At 43.6% G+C, this 17,544-nt stretch overlaps 1 protein-coding gene across 2 annotated transcripts in view; it reads left to right on the top strand.

Annotated features, from left to right (window-relative positions):
• Positions 1–17,544, top strand: part of BLVRA (biliverdin reductase A) — a 42,549-nt gene that overhangs the window by 1,841 nt on the left and 23,164 nt on the right. For both annotated transcript variants that reach the window (XM_077269156.1, XM_077269157.1), the window contains exons 2-3: positions 15,878–16,005; positions 16,597–16,716. In XM_077269156.1, coding sequence (XP_077125271.1) covers positions 15,887–16,005; positions 16,597–16,716 — 239 coding nt within the window. In that variant the 5' untranslated portion in view covers positions 15,878–15,886. The remainder of the gene's footprint in view (positions 1–15,877; positions 16,006–16,596; positions 16,717–17,544) is intronic.

Raw genomic sequence — 17,544 nt, 5'->3', positions numbered from 1 at the left:
GACGAGGCAGCAGGGACAGTGAGGCACCGGGTACAGGGAGGAGGCAGCAGGGACAGTGAGGCACCGGGTGCAGGGACGAGGCAGCAGGGACAGTGAGGCACCGGATGCAGGGAGGAGGCAGCAGGGTCAGTGAGGCACCAGATGCAGGGAGGAGGCAGCAGGGTCAGTGAGGCACCAGATGCAGGGAGGAGGCAGCAGGGACAGTGAGGCACCGGGTGCAGGGACGAGGCAGCAGGGTCAGTGAGGCACCAGATGCAGGGAGGAGGCAGCAGGGTCAGTGAGGCACCAGATGCAGGGAGGAGGCAGCAGGGTCAGTGAGGTACCGGGTGCAGGGAGGAGGCAGCAGGGTCAGTGAGGCACCAGATGCAGGGAGGAGGCAGCAGGGACAGTGAGGCACCGGGTGCAGGGAGGAGGCAGCAGGATCAGTGAGGCACCAGATGCAGGGAGGAGGCAGCAGGGACAGTGAGGTACCGGGTGCAGGGAGGAGGCAGCAGGGACAGTGAGGCACCAGGTGCAGGGACGAGGCAGCAGGGACAGTGATGCATGTGATACGGGGGCAGAAGAGACAGTGAGGCATTTGGTTGTAATGAAAGGTACAAGGGTCTGTAACACGTTGCCATTTTACCACCAAGGGGCTGATGATAAGTCCTGCTTTCCACTTCACTTAAGGACTGGCCTGCTGCTGGGAACGTGACCAATCACAAGAGTAATTCTCCCATGTCTCCTCCCGAAGTGGAGCGTTTGTCACACATGCCCGCTACCCCACAATTAATTAATTTATGGGACTGATAGAGGTAGTGCCCATAAATGATTAAACAAGAATTGTTCATGGTCCAACACACATGCAGACTGAGCCTGCTCCCCAGCACAGCCCACCACCGGGACTGGGGAGTGTTCCCATCTTCCCCTCATCAGCCTGCAGACTAGTCCGGGGTCTGCCACACCAACTATGTGGACAGACTAGGAGAATGGGGAAAATCTCACATTGTGCCATATTGAAGGGCATTTTGTAGTGGGCGGCATTCACACCACACTTGGTATATGGCAGGAGGTGCAATGCAAAGAAAAATACCCCTCTATATCTTCCAGACCAGCCTGTGAAGAGAAGTAGCCACTTCCATACTGTCCCGAAGAAAATGAGATTATCCCTTTTAAATATTAAGATTGAAAATAGGAAGTTATTATAATTCCATTTTATTTGGGGACGTTGTAAACATTTGTGTGCAGAATCCGTGTTTTCCACGTTCCAGCTGCTGCGGGTCATAGAGCTGCAGACAATCCGGTAAATCCAGATATCCTGTTCTGTGTCTTCTGCCCTGGAGTAATATGACCTCTATAATGGAGAGCTGCGCTGCCGCCCGGGCATTTGGGTAGGTGACCTATGGAGAGGTTTATAGACGGTGAACAGTCAGTGCTGGAAACTGCTGCTGAACAGGGGGAGGTCTGCTGAGCAAAATACACAAAACATCTATGATAAAAATGGAATACATGGTGATTAGCAATTTAGTTTTTTTTAATTTTCACTGTTTCAATAAACTTCATAAATCAGTAGTACGATCGCTGAAAAGAAATTTTAACCCCTTCATGACCTTACTATTTTTTGTTTGTTTTATTTTTCCTCCCTTTCTTCTAAGAGCGATAACATTTCTATTTTTCCATCCACATAGACGTATGAGGGATTGTTTTTTATGGGACTCTGGAATGACTTCCTTCATTTTATCCTGTGACGCACTGGAAAGCGAGAAACCCTATGGTAAAACTGAGAGGGCATGAAGATTCTCCAGGTCTATACGAGAGTGCAGATGCCAAATATTTCACTTGTGTCACCATTTTGTGAGACCCTTAACATTTTAAGTTTTTAGGATCTATGGGACTGTGTGAGGACTTCTTTTTGAGTAGACATTTTTTATTTATACAATTTCGGGTACATACCCCTCTTATTGCATTTTATTGCAATGTTGCGGCTGACAAAAGAACATAATTCTGATAAAAAAAATTTTGTCTTATGCTGTTTACCAATCAGATTGATTTTATTTTTTGATCTGAGTTTTACAAACACAGTGATACCAAGTATGTGTAATTTTTAAAAATTGTTTTATTTCTAATGGGGAAAAAGGGGGATGACTTGAAGTTTTGTGGGAGGGAGGGGGTTTTCATATTTTTTATTGTATTGAACGGGTCAGAGTTCACAGGAGGATCATAATGACAGGCATCGGGGGTCATCAGCAGACCCCGGCCGTCATGACAACCCATTGACCTCATGTGATCACTTGGGAATAACCCTGCTAAGTTTACTATAGTATATAATTCATTAAATGTCAAATTAATGTTTTCTACATTCATATTACATCCTACTTTACCTACTGAGGATAGCCTTAAAGATGAGCCACCTATAACTATACTTGTGTATTATTTGTGCAATATGCCGCAAATGGAACAAACTACACAGGGTGATAAAGGCTACCCATGTGTAATGCTGGCACCATGGCACCCTGCTTCCCCCTAGCCCCCCCCCCCCCCAGCTGGGACACTGACATACTCATGTCCTCCCAGCCTCTCGCGCTCACTGAGTCTTAAAGAGACAGTGCGCACGCATCTAATGTCTCCAGCCAATAGCTGTGAAGCCCTTAGTACTTAAGGCACCTTCACCTGTTAAAAGGTGCCTGAGCAACATTAGTGTTTAGTTAGTCTGTAAGCTGCTTAAGTCGTCAAGTCCCTGTTCCTGCACTTGTCCTGTTTCCAAAAACCTGAACCTCTTCTGCCTTCCTGAACCTGCCTAGTTTGAACTAGTACCTGGACCTGCTATCATCCTGTCACGTATCAGTTAATCTAGAATCATCACTATCTGAACCAGTGCCATTGTCAGTGGTACTCTGATAGCAACATTGAACGGCACGCCCCTGCTGCTGCATGGAGCATTTAGCATGGTCAGACACAGATTGAGCTTCAGCTCTGGATCCACAGCCGCGCAGCTCAGTACTTCAGTGTATTGTCCTCCATGCTGCTTCTGTCTGTGTGCTACAGAGAAAGAAGAGCAGAAATTTGTCTGTCTGTGCTGTGGATAAGAGACACAATATCAGGTATTCTCACACTACATCAGAGTGAGCTGATTCGAGAGAGATTTTATTTATATTCTGGATGGATGTGCCGATATACTTCTTTTTCCTCCACTGATTTGAGAGAGAGCCTGCACAGGGGAAAATGCAAGGTACATTGCCCCAGAACAAGGGGTCCAATTAATCACAAAGTGATTGAAAAATGCTAGCAAATACCCAATTAAAGTGAACCTGACAATGAAGACATACTGCTCATACCTTGGCCAGCATTTATCGGATAATGGCTGCATGACCAACTCTTGAGACGATACATACGGTAACTATACTTGTCTGTGGATGCAGGGGAGTAACTACAACAGGTGCAGAGGTTGCAATCGCACCCGGGCCCTGGAGCTAGGGGGCCCTAAAAGTCCCTTTGGCCTATAGAAAAAGACTATTGCTATTAAAGATTTAAAATATTTGGGTGCCCCGTTGGAGCTTTCGCATTGGGGTCCATCAGTTTCAAGTTACGCTACTGTGTGGATGTATGAACATTATGAATGAGTTAGATATACTGGATGAAAAGTGTGTGAGCTAAGGGAGCGTTTGTAGTGTGATCTTAAGAAATACAACATAAAGAGAATATACCTGAACGTCCTCTTCAGCGAGTCAACTTTCCTAACCCTGGAAGTCCCACCATTATTTTATTACAGAAAAAAAAATCCTAGGTGACCAATGTTCTCTGTACATTACAAGCAAGCACTGCTAAGCAAGCCATTAAAAAACGAATTCTACACTAGCTTCCTAAGGTATAGAGAACGGATGGCGGTGTGCTATACTGAAATCATATCTTCTTATGAAATGTGGCTTTAAATCAGAAGAACACCAATATGATGATCCTCTGCAAAAAAGGAAATGAATGCATATGAGGTCTTTCAGACTTTTGGCCCTACAGCTGTTATTCATAGCATAAGTTATGCCCAAGGATTCCAGTAAATTCATACAACATAGATCTTTGCTAAGCACACTTAAAATAATATATAGGCATAAGTAATAAAATATTCTTTAACCCCTCGAGGAAGGACCATGTGGTATTTGCTATTACGCTGCACCTTGCACCACATGATTGGATTCATTCCACTTGTGATTATCTATTGAACCTGTTGTGTTGGTAGTTGGTGCTGGGTCCCTGCCCACTGTGTATGTGAATTAAGGACACATTTGTACACTTCTCCTTACAGAAGTTCCCCAGCTGCAGTCTAACTAGAGACCTTTGCGTATGACATGCAAATTTACTGTCACAATGGAGAATATTCACTGAGAGATTTTTTTTTTTAGTGTGAGTTTTCCAATGTGTTTCTCAATGTATACCATTATAATCTTTGAACATTATAATGGTATACTCTGAGAATAGTAAAAAAATAACTGTCATTGAATACATTTCTAAATACTTTTAATTGGCTAATCATATTTTGTCTTGTCTCGGGAGGTAACCACTATAGAATTAATATCGCCACATATTGTGACACTGACAGAACCCTGTCCCAGTATTGGATCATAAAGACAGGGTGGCCAGCAGTGTGAGCAGCCTCTTCTTACCTCAGCACTGCCGGTGTCTCCAGTATTTGATCAGAAAAACAGGGTGGCCAGCAGTGTGAGCAGCCTCTTCTTACCTCAGCACTACCGGTGTCTCCATCTCCAGTATTTGATCAGAAAGACAGGGTGGCCAGCAGTGTGAGCAGCCTCTTCTTACCTCAGCACTACCGGTGTCTCCAGTATTTGATCAGAAAGACAGGGTGGCCAGCAGTGTGAGCAGCCTCTTCTTACCTCAGCACTACCGGTGTCTCCAGTATTTGATCAGAAAGACAGGGTGGCCAGCAGTGTGAGCAGCCTCTTCTTACCTCAGCACTGCTGGTGTCTCCATATTGGCATCAGAAAAACCAGCTGAACAGCAATATGAACATCCACATCCAAACCCAGCATCCCTGGTGTTTTCAATATTAGATCAGAAAGCTGGGGTGATCTCTTTAGTAAATATTTCTCTGTAGCATTGACTGTTTTTTTTTTTTTTAATTCTTAGTTGTATTTTTATTTCCACATGCAGTTGAGTATGACTCTATTTACTGTGTTTTTGTTTTTTTCTCCTCCCCTCAACCTCCACTACAGCACAACATTATGGAGATTGTCTACCTGCCCTAATAGGGACAGGAAACACCAAGGTTAAATATCCTCTCCCCACCTCCTATCCTCAGAGCTCATCCTGGTGTTCTGCGGTCAGCAGACTTTGGGGCGCAAAGAATACCTGCTGTGCAGTGAGGTCGATCGCGCTGCCTTCCTCTTCTCCATCTGCTTCTGTGTTGCTAGGATCTGGACCCCTCTGTTCTCTAGGCAATACTGATCGGAGGTGGGCTGGGGTCTTCCCGTAGCTCCCCAGCCTCTCTCCTACTTCCTTGTCATTGCGGTCCCCTTCAATTGATGTCACTTCCGGTTGCGTTCCACCGTGGAAGGTAGAGCGTTTTCCAGCCTTCCTGGCAGGAAAAACAGTGAATCAGCGGGAAGATGCCAATTGCATTCAGGGAGTCCTCCACATTGGAATCAGCGGGGGATTCTTCAGGAAGGGAAGGAGTCACAACCGAATGATAGCTAACACACTGGGTCACTGTCACTTCCCTGTAAGTGACCCTGACAAGAATACATCCTAAGGTAAGATCAATCCCTTATATCCATGGAGGGTGCATCTTCTCTAGGATCTGCATCTGCTGAGCCCAGGGTGGACCCAGACCCAGTAAGTAATCCTGGGGTAGGTGCCTCATTTTTGGCAGTAGAATTTGGTTATTACCACCTTCTTACCTATCAGGAGGACAAGGATCCTACACCCAAACCGAGATCTAAAACTTTGAGCCGTAGATGTGCCATTTGTAATAAGAAGCACTCATAAAATGGAATTGTGTTAGGAATGCACAGAAAAGATTGTGAGGGATGAAAAAACATTTCTAATACAGGAGTTAAGGGGATGGTACGTCACGAAATTCAGGCTTCTCTAACCACCTTCTCTCAATCGGGTTCTCTAGCACCACCTGTGACCAAAAAGAGAAAGATCAGTTTAGAGAAGAGTTCAGACTCTGATGGAGCCTATGCATCCATCTCTGAAGCTTAGCTGGAGCAAGAATGAAAAATTAAACACAAAGCTTTGACCAAGGGAACAAAAAATATCATTTGTCTGCTGAAGACATGGAGGAACTCCTGACAGCTGTAAGAAATACAATGGAAGTCAAGGAAGAGATGACCCTAACACTCCAAGTGAAATGTTTGGGGGATTGAAATAAAAAAAGATGGTGTTCCTAGTTCATGACAATATACGAAATTTAATTTTAAATGAATGGGAGTTCCTGAAAAGCATTTGGGTAATCTGGGTGAACTAAAAGGAAGATTTTCATTAGACGAGCCAGCTAAGGCTTGGGCTAAAATTCCCAAGCTAGATATCCAGGTTGCTACTGTGGCTAGAAAAACAACTCTTCCATTTGAGGATTCTTCCCTACTGAAAGACCAAATGGATCGGAAGATGGATTGCCCTTTGAGAGAAAACTTGGGAACTGTCGGTGGCATAATTAACAAATGTAGCATCCACCTGCGTGGCAAGATATTTGTTCAGATGGTTGAATCAACTTGAGTCACCAGAGCATGGGCACTCCCAGAGAAGATTTACTAGTGTCTTTACCTCTCCTTCGGAAGGCTACGGGGTTCCTAACAGATGCCTCAAGAGTGGTCAGGGTAGCTGCTGGGAACTTGGTCTTATCAAACACGACAAAACGGGCCCTTTGCCTGAAAATGTCCAATGGAGATGTATCCAAAGCCATACTTTGCTGCATTCCCTTTCAAGGTGAATACATGTTCAGGTCTGCTCTAGATGAACTATTAGAAAAGGCATCTCTGATAAAAAGACATCACTGCTTGAGCCAAAGATCCTTTCGTCCACCACAGGCCCAAACTCTGCAGTACAGAGGGAAGGGGAAGACTGTATGCTGGAGCTACCCCAAAGGAGGAAATGGTACTGTAAGAACATTTTTCAAAGCTAGCGCCAAGATAGACAATAGACAATGACAACAGGCATGTTCGGGGCAGAATCTCAAATTCTTTCGGCAGTGGCAGATTATTTCCTCAGACCAAATAATCCTGGAATTCATCAGGGAAGGAGTAAATATCGAGTTCTCCGCCTACTCTCCACATAATCTAAGAATAATCTCCAATACATCTCGTTACAAGAGGTTCTGATATACGGACTTCAAGATCTTCAGATGTCAGGCGTTCTCTCACTAGTGCCAGAGATGGAGTATGGCAAAGGTCATTATTTTCGCTTATTTCTAATAATGAAACCCAGACGAGACTACAGGATAAGTATATCGCCTATAGAAGATTCAAGATGGAATTCATAAGATCCACTGTCCCTCTGTAGAAGAGCAGAAAACCGATAACTAATGGGAAAATATGGAAGACTTTTTATTACCTGTTATGGCTTTTTTTTCTTTCCAGATCTGTTTCATTCAGACATAGCAAGAATGTTGGATTTCTTACCGGATGGTCTGGAAAGAGGCTTAAAACCTGGTAACCTCAAAGTTCAGGTGTCAGCCTTAAGTTTTTTGTTTTTTTATCATCAGAATTTAGCAAATCATTGGTGACTAAAAAGATTCACGACCACAGCTTCCTGGAAACACCCAAGAAGAAGGGCCAACATAATCCCATCTTGGGACCTAAATATTGTTCTCAAGGGTCTAACTCTACCTTCTTTTGAGCCATTAGCCTCAGTGGATTTAAATAAGCTATCCCGGAAGGCAGCTTTTCACATAGCCATAACAGCAAGAACAGTTAGTGAACTACAGGCTCTAGCAATCAGAAAACCATGTCTGAGGATCCTAGAAGATGGAATTGTGTTCCATTTAGACCCATATTTTTATTTATTTTTTGCTAAAAGTAACATCAGATCTCTAATTCTCGGGATATAATTTTCCCTCCTTTCTGCCAGGATCCAGCAAACTACAGAGAAAATGAATTTCATTTGTAAGACGTATGGATAACTATTCTTTATCATCTCCAACAGACACAGTCCGGGAGGAAAGAATCTCTTTATCCAATATTGTGGACAAAACAACTGAAGAAAGTATTTGAAGAGTACCATAACCAACTGGATTAAGAAACCTATTTGTGAAGCATATTGAAGTGAGAGTCTATTAGCTCCAGAGAAGTTTAGTGCTCACTCCACATGAGCCATGTTGGTCTCCTGGGCCGCAAGGGCCAAAGCCTCCATCGAGCAGATCTGCAGAACCGACACTTTTTTTTTTTTTCATAAATCGATATAACACGTGAAAATAAGAAGCTGAAATATTCTTATGAGACAAATGTGCCTCTATCCTCCTGGGCTAAACAATCAATCTCAATTGACAGGTAAAGTCTTTTGAGTGAACACTTATTTTCTCTTAACTGATGTAGTAGATGGCAGTCGGTGCTCCTAAGGTTCTGTGGAGAACTGTAACTGTTGTTTCTGGAGAACTTGCAGGAGAATGTCTGTGTCTGCCTCTAGCTCCTCCTCCGCTCCATAGAATTTTAAGAGCACCAGTCGTAATCTCCTATCTCAGTAATATTAAAAATCTGTCTTCACTGGATATACATTCTACATTATTTCCCCCATGAATTCAGTGAAAAATCAATCTGGAGGTGAAAGAAGCAAATTTCTCTGATAAGCCACATTATAAAGTTGCCTATTTTTAATTTTTACTATTGATTTATTAAATTAAAATGGATACTCCTTAACAAAACCAGAAAAATCCAACTTCCGGGTAATTTTGCCCTTTAGGCAACCCTATACGTTCTTATCCCACATCCTCCAGGCTGAAAACGTGCATGTAAAGAACTTGCAGAAGTTAATGGCCAGGCTTAATAGAAATCTAGAACATATGCCAAATACAGCATGAAAGTGAATATGCCAAATGTGTGTTCTTTAAGTGTATGAACACCTTGTACACTTCTAGCTTTAAGATGTGAAAACGAAATGGATAAGGTTAAAGCGATATGTTTCAGGGTGTGTCGAATACTTTTCTTTATCTTCACCAGCCATGTTGTTTTGGTCATCACTCAGTTGCTGATTAAAAAAAAGCCTATGTCGGCAGTGTTGGTACATAGTGGTTTCATTTTCACCCACTAGCTGTATATAATTCCATAGAGACTCGTGCATGATTGTTTCCATATTTCCCTTTGACATCGCCTGATCCTCTGCTCCACTGTACATACCCGGTGACCAATAATCTAGGAGAAAAGTGGACAACTGTGCGCCATGGACAAGAGCTCTGACGGTGGTTGGAGGGGGTCCTCATTATCTTGTGAGTCCCTTATAAATACCTAATCACTATTCTAATATGCTGAAGCATGCAGCAGACCCCCATGATAAAAACACCGGAGCAAAATACTGATGGGGTGTGGAGTATGTTATTGGATTGGGATTAATACGGAAGATTCAGAAGACTGGCATAGCGCCAAATTCATTAAGGCACATGCCAATTAATGAATTTGTCACTCCTCCTGAGTGGCTTGCTCCTCTGTGCACTCCAAACCTAGACCGGGCTAGCATTTCTGGCATACCAAGCATTGTCATCTTTGATGGGCAGACATTACCATGCTCCGGCTCCTCCACAGCTCAACCCAAAAGCTGCAACTTTTTGTGCAACTCCCGTCCACTTTTCTGGCATAAAAGTTTTCATAATTCAGCTCCATATATGTAGAATATAGCTGCATAAGAAGTTGAATAACTTAACTTTGTAAATACACTGAGAAAAAAATTGTACATAAGGAACCAATAATGTAAAAATTCATAACTTTATTAGGTCAATGAAAATGTCATCCAATAGATGGATGGGCCCAGTACCCAAAGGAGGCAAGAGATTTAATGATGCACCTGATTGTATATAGCGTGTATATACGTACAATATGTTGTCAGAAATTACTGAGAAGGAAGGAGCGCTATTTGGCTTTTGGAGCACAGATTTTTCTAGAATAGTTTGAGGGCGACATTTGCAGAGACCCGAAGGTGCCAGAACAGCAGGAAAAAAAATAAAAGTGACCCCATTGTAGACACTGCAACTCTCAATGAATTCATCTATGGCTGCAATGACCATTTTGTGACATCTACGCTGTGCTTTATTCTGGAGAACTGCAAATCTGCCCAGCTAGTGCTTCTGACAATACGTACATGTCAATTAAGTGCCTTTTCTCCATTACAATAATGCCAAATGTGGCGATTACTGTAGTTTAGGCACAGTGGGGCTCAGGAGGGGGCATTTGGATTTGGGAGCGCAGAATTTACTGGATTTTATTTGAGGGGGCAGGAGCCATGTTGCTTTTCCAGAGCCTTTGTTCTACCATTAATGTGGGATCCCCTATAGTTCCAGTGACTGATGACGGACTGGAGTGGAGGCTGGTGTTGTGCAGGGGTTTTATTGGTAACATTTTGGGGTAAATTATATTTATTTGATCGCTTCCAGTATAAGGCAGGATGGTTCCGTCTGGAGTTTTGTATGAATCGCGTTATTGGGGAAACCCCAACGTAAGCGGAGAGCGCAGGATAAATGTGAGCTGAGCCTTATTCCGATTTTTGGGAGGTAGAATGAACAAATGGACAGCAGTACAAGAATAGTTCTTATTTTTATTTTTGCTCACAGTGCGGTATAAGTGATGAGGCAGATTTATTCTTTGAGTCAGTGCGATTACAGAGATATCAGATTTATATAGTGTTTTTTATAGGTTTTGCTGCTATCACAATAAAAATGTTTGTTTTTTTATGTTGCCATATTCTGTGAGCAGTAACTTTTTTTTTATTTTTTGGTGAATACAGCTATATGAGGGCTTATTTTTTGTAGGACGAGTTGCAGATTTTTTGGTACTAGATTGAGGTACGTAATATTTTTTTAATCGCTTTTAATTCAAATTTTTCACACCTAATGAACAAAAACCAGCAATTCAGTTATTGTTTTTATTTTGTTTTGGCGCTGTAGAAGTGATAAGACCGATTTATTTGTTGGGTTGGTGCGATTACAGCGATACCAGATTTATATAGTGTTTTTTTTATGATTTGCCATTTTTACACACTAAAAACAATATTTTAGCAAAATGAATTTATTACGTCCTATAGAGAGCTGTCACTTTATTTTTTTGCCGAATGAGCCATATTAGTGCATGTTTTTTGCAGGATGGTTTGGAGTTTTCATTTGTATCATTTTTTTCACATATAACTTTTTGATTGCTTTTTATTCACTTTTTTGTGAATCACTATGATGTAAAAAGAGACATTTTTGGCTTTTTTTTATTTATTTTTACTGCGTTCGCCAAATGGAATAAATAACATGCCCATTTTATAGAGCTGGTTGTTTTGGACTCGGTGATACCAACTATGTGTACATTTTTTTTTCTTTTTTTTATCAGAAACGCTGTGTTTTTGTGTGTACATTTTTGTGGGTTTTTTTAACATATTTTATTTCCCTTTTTTTTTCCACTTTTTCCACTTTTTCAATGTGGGACGTGTATAATTTCTACTTTGATCACTGGTCTCATACACTGTACACATGTACAGCATTCTATGATACTGTCAGTGTCTCACGGACAATCAGTGACTCAGCCTGCAAGGGTATGTGCACACGTTGCAGATTTGGCTGCAGATTTTTCTGCACTAAATCCACAGCTCTTGGCAGAAAACGCAGGTGCGTTTTTTGTGCGGTTTTAATGTGGTTTTGTATGCGTTTTTGAAAGCTAAATAAAGATGTATTATTGAGCAAAAAAAAAAAAGATTTGTGATGTCATGTCTTGTCCAACGTGGGGTCCCCCTATATTTTATAGCCAGAAAGACTACTCAGACAGCTGCGGGCTGATATTCATAGACTAGAGAGGGGCCATGGATATTGGCCCCCCTGGCTACAAATACCAGCCCGCAGCTGCCCCAGAAATGGCGCATCTGTGAGCGCCAATTCCATCACTTAGCCCTTCTCTTCCCACTCCAGAGTAGCGGTAGGATATGGGGTAATAAGGGGTTAATGTCACCTTGCTATTGTAAGGTGACATTAAGCCAGTTAATAATGGAGAGGCGTCAATAAGACACCTATCCATTATTAATCCTAGAGTAGTGAAAGAGTTAAAAAAAAAAAATAAAGACACAGCCAGAAAAAAGTATTTTAATCTTAATTTAACCATTCTTACCATACTCGATCCCCTGTAAAAAATTAAAAATAATAAACAGTATACTCCCTGTCCGACACAGTCCAATTAATTACGAGTGTCCCACGACAATCTCCCCTATAGAACAGTGACATCGGATGATGTCACTGCTCTATAGGCCTCCAGTGACACACTGACAAGACACAATGGGTCTTGCAGTGCATCACTGAGGTTACCTTAGTTCACTCTCTCGCTTTATGGCAATGCTACTTGGGAACTTTCTCACACAGCAGTGCCACAAGTGAGACTAGGGACTATTTTTTACAGTGGCGGAGGAATACAGTGCGGAAGGATACCTCCCGTCATTGTGTTCCTGGAGCCCCTGGAGAGCGGTCGCATCAGCTGATGCTGCTCTCCACGGGAGATCGACGTGGGACACTCGTTTTAATTGGATTTCTGCGGATCAGTGAGTATATTGTTTGTTTATTATTTTAATATTTTTTACAGGTGACAGTGGCTTCGGGGATCAAGGTGATGGTGAGTATGTACTCTATGTTGTATGTACTGTAAGTCTTGTATGTAATGTATGAATGTACTGTATGTATGTATTGTATGTTGTATGTACTGTTATATGTTGTATGTTCTGTTATATGTTGTATGTTATATGTTCTGTTATATGTTGTATGTTCTGTTATATGTTGTATGTTCTGTTGTATGTTGTATGTTATGTTGTGTTATGTTGTATGTTCTGTTATATGTTGTATGTTATGTTCTGTTATAAGTTGTATGTTGTATGTTCTGTTATGTTGTATGTTATATGTTGTATGTTCTGTTGTATGTTGTATGTTCGCTTATATGTTGTATGTTCTGTTATATCTTGTATGTTATATCTTGTATGTTCTGTTATATGTTGTATGTTATATGTTGTATGTTTGTGGGGTTTTTTTACATTCAACACATTAGCTGGATGATGGGACTACTACTGTCCCATCATTGGCTAATGTGTCAATCAATGTCACTGTAGCAGGCATAGCCCGATGGGACTTGTAGTCCCATCAGACGATGCCTGCACACACACACACACAAAGACCCCGACAGCCCCGCACAGACCCCCGGCAGCCCGCACAGATCCCCGGCATGCCCGCACAGACCCCCGAGAGGCCCGCACAGACCCCCGGCAGCCCGCACAGATCTCCGGCAGCCCGCATAGACCCCTGACAGCCCGTACAGACCCCCGACAGGCCCGCAAGACCCCCGACTGGCTCGCACAGACCCCCCGAGAGGCCCGCACAGATCCCCGGCAGCCCGCACAGATCCCCGGCAGCCCGCATAGACCTCCGACAGCCCGTACAGACCCCCGACAGGCCTGCAAGACCCCTGACAGGCTCGCACAGACCCCCGAGAGGCCCGCACAGACCCCCGGCAGCCGGCACAGACCCCCGAGAGGCCCTCACAGACCCCCGAGAGGCCCTCACAGACCCCCGAGAGGCCCTCACAGACCCCCGAGAGGCCCGCACAGACCCCCGAGAGGCCCGCACAGACCCCCGAGAGGCCCGCACAGACCCCCGAGAGGCCCGCACAGACCCCCGAGAGGCCCGCACAGACCCCCGACAGCCCGCACAGACCCCGCCCACACACTCCCCCTCCCGATCTGCAGCATTTCACCTGCAGCAAAACCGCAGATCCTTTTTACATCTGCGGTTTTGCTGCGGATGTGCAGGACTCAATACAAGTCAATGGGTGCAGAAACGCTGCAGATCCGCACAAAGAATTGACATGCTGCGGAAAAAACAAAGCTGCGTTACTTTTTTTTTTGTTTTTTTGCGTTTTTTTCCTCAGCATGTGCACTGCGGATTTGGTTTTCCATAGGTTTACATGGTATTGTAAACCGCATGGGAAACTGCTGCAGATCCGCAGCGCCAAAAATGCCGTGGATCCGTGGTAAAAACCGCAACGTGTGAACATGGCCTAAGAGTCTGCTATTTGCTGGATCTCACAGGCCACCATACCCTGGGGTCATCACATGACCTCAGGGTACCATTGTAACCATTGGGACTCGCAATTCTCATTGCGTGGGTCCGATGGTTACTAAGGGGGCATGGTATAACAAAGGAAGAGACCTAAGAAGTCTTGGAAGTTTTTTTGTTAGCCATTTCCCACTGAGAGAAACTGGCTAATGATACCAAACCCCCTTTTTTTTTCTTTTAACACCTGACTTGTTCTGGTGCTCTGAAACTTTTTTAAAAGGAGCTTAGTCTTGTGGTCAGGAATCTGTCTGACGACAAGCTTGTAGGCTGTCTTCAGAGGTAACCAGCAAAACATGTCCTTTATGTGCTCGTACTTATCAAGTGCAAATAGGTGGTTCAATGAGAAATGTGGGCTAGCTTCATGAACACAGATAAATACATCTCTATACATCCTTAGAGCCACAGTTCCCGAAAACTGCTGTAATAAGTGCTTTCTCCTTTCATCCAGTGATGACCTCACTTTATGAGCGGTGTGGGACTAACCTCTTGGACTAGGGCCAGGTTCCGATGACCATATTTCAGTCCACATATTGGCTGCAAAGACCTGACTGACCCCATAACTCCTCACCCCAACTTTCAGGATCATGTATGGAAGTTTAGGTTAGGACACCTGCTGCCTATCAGGAGGCCGTGAAACACGACTGAACTGGGACCAACACTTACCTGCCCGCTTCTTTTCCCCCCACAGCAGCACTGGCATTAACTCTTCACGTGAATGGTGCTTTGTTGCACTTGTCCCACATATCTGGGTGGCCGAGGGGCCGCTGTGCAGAGTGAAACAGTGCAGGCTCAGGATCGGTATCGCCCCAAGAGGTTGAACCCCCAGCTGCTAATAACGTTGCTGCTGTGTCTTAATCTCTTGGTCCTGAATGTGAGTCAGTCCCAGAGTTTGCACTAGTTGACCGGTTGCCATCCATCACGTGATAAATAAAAGTGAAATTAGGAAGTTTGACATTATCTCAGAAACCTTTCTGCTGAGAACAGCCCTTCCACATCCTGTTATTATGGAATGAATCCCGTTTTTCGATTGCTCTAGTTGTAAGGTATTGCCATCCAAATGTTATTTTCTTATGTAGCATCTATCATGTTGGGAAGATCCTAGTTGTATTCAGCCAGAATATTATATGCAGGGCTGCAGTACATTGGAAGAGCGAGAGCGCCATCTAGAGGAGAAACCTATTGGTGCCTGGGTCACTTCTCTTACATTGCAATTTTGTTTATTTATTAATGCTCTGGTTATAGAGCTCCATCATATTCTATAATGCTTTTCAGACATTATCATCACTGTCCCCATTGGTGCTCACAATCTGGATTCCCTATCAGTATGTGTTTGAAGTGTAGGAGGAACCCGGAGGAAACCCTCGCAAGCACGGGGAGCATATACAAACTCATTGCAGATGTTGTCCTTGGTGGGATTTGAACTCAGGACTCCAGTGCTTCAAGGCTGACTACTGAGCCACCTTGCTGCCCAATAAATGTATGTCCTTATATATTTGTGTGTATATTTAAATCTACACATAAAACATAGATTAAAAGACAGATCATTTATTTATCTGCATTGCAGAATATTTGGGGAGGACACTATTGTGACTGACAATATTATTATTATTTTTATTTTTTTAGACCGTCGCAATGTTTGGTGCAGTAGTTGTCGGAATTGGCATTGCCGGCTCTGTGAGGGTCAGAGACCTCCTAAGCCCTCTGCAGTCCAGCCCATCAGAAAGTCTGAAACTTCAAGGCTTCGTGTCTCGGTGAGTATGGTAATGACTAGTGCCGGATCCTGTGTACTGCAGCAGCCCTTGCCTAGGCAGTAATATGTTTTAGCTTAGGCCCTTTTCACATATCATTTTTTTGCCATCAGTCGCAATCCGACGCATTTTGAAAAAAAAACTCATCCAGCAACTGATGCCGCCGGATTTGTTTTTTTCTCATAGACTTGTATTAGCGATGGATTGCGACGGATGGCCTCACATTTCATCTGTCGAAAATTGTTTGTCTGGTGGCCGGAGACAACGGACAAAGTAAAGTTTTTTGTGTCCGTCGAAAAAACGGACAGCAACGGATCCGTTGCCGTCCATCGTTTGCTAGAATGGAAGCCTATGGCGCCGGATCAATCAAATGACGGAATCTGGCAACGGATTCCGTTTTTTCTAACTGAGCGTGCTCTGATCCAATCAGCCAGATACGCTAATCGGATCCGTCCAAAACCCGGATCCGTCGCATCAGTTTTTCACAATCTGCGTCGGATCCGTTGAGCCAATGGATTGTGACTGACGGCAAAAAACTGATGTGTGAAAGGGGCCTTACAATATGCTTTAATGATTATTTTCTTCCTCCCTCAGGAGGGATCTTGGTCAGTTCAATGGTGTGAAGCAAGTCAGCCTGGAGGAGGCGCTGCAGAGCAATGAGGTTGATGCTGCGTTTATTTGTACTGACAATAAGAACCATGAGCAAAGCATCAGGTAATCAGATTAATTGTTCTACATATAGCCAGAATCGACGATCCAGATAAGAGCCGGCTTTTACAGAAAGCCAGCAAATGGTTGAGCCTTCACATTGTGTTCTGTGTCCCCTTCAGGGCATATGTCCCAACCCCCCTGCAAAACGGGGTCCAGACGTATCCATCAACAGGGCCATAGACTGTAATGATGCAGACAGAGCGAATGTGGCTCTGACGTGCATCATTTTTGGGACTGTATGCCTACAGGAGGCGGACACTCACACGCAGTCTGCTACACCTGTGTGTCCCCCTCCTGTAGGCATATACATGGAAATTATGCACTTCAGGGCGCATGTTAGCTCTGTCTGCATCATTACAGTCTATGGCCCTTCGGTGCATACGTCGGACCCCGTTTGGCAGAGGAATTCGGACGTATGCCCCGATGGGGACACAGGACACATTGTGAAAGCTCCCTGAGGGTCTTCCCAGTCATAGTCGAGATGAAATGGCTGTCTATTTGTGGCAGCCACAGTTGCGTGGAATAAATGAAATGGTGCAGTTTGCTGGGCTACATTTTGTTACCGCCGTTCCATCAGAACAACATCAAAAACGTGCTAAAAAAAGGACTTTGTGGTTTTTTTTTTTGTTTTTTTATGGCATGCAATGAACAACAGATACAAATAAAATGAAAGGAATTTATCATTGCCTCTGCCCCAGTTTTCTGCCATAAAGATTCAAATTATGGTGCAGACCATATTTACAGTATAATTCATGACTTTTTATTATTTTACCACTTCTTATGGCAATTTTCTAAAAATTAGTTGGCGCTTAGTAGAAGGAGGGGGCATGC

This window comes from Ranitomeya variabilis, chromosome 6 (assembly GCF_051348905.1).
Source record: "Ranitomeya variabilis isolate aRanVar5 chromosome 6, aRanVar5.hap1, whole genome shotgun sequence".
NCBI lineage: Eukaryota > Metazoa > Chordata > Amphibia > Anura > Dendrobatidae > Ranitomeya > Ranitomeya variabilis.
This window is presented reverse-complemented; position numbering and strand designations above follow the sequence as displayed.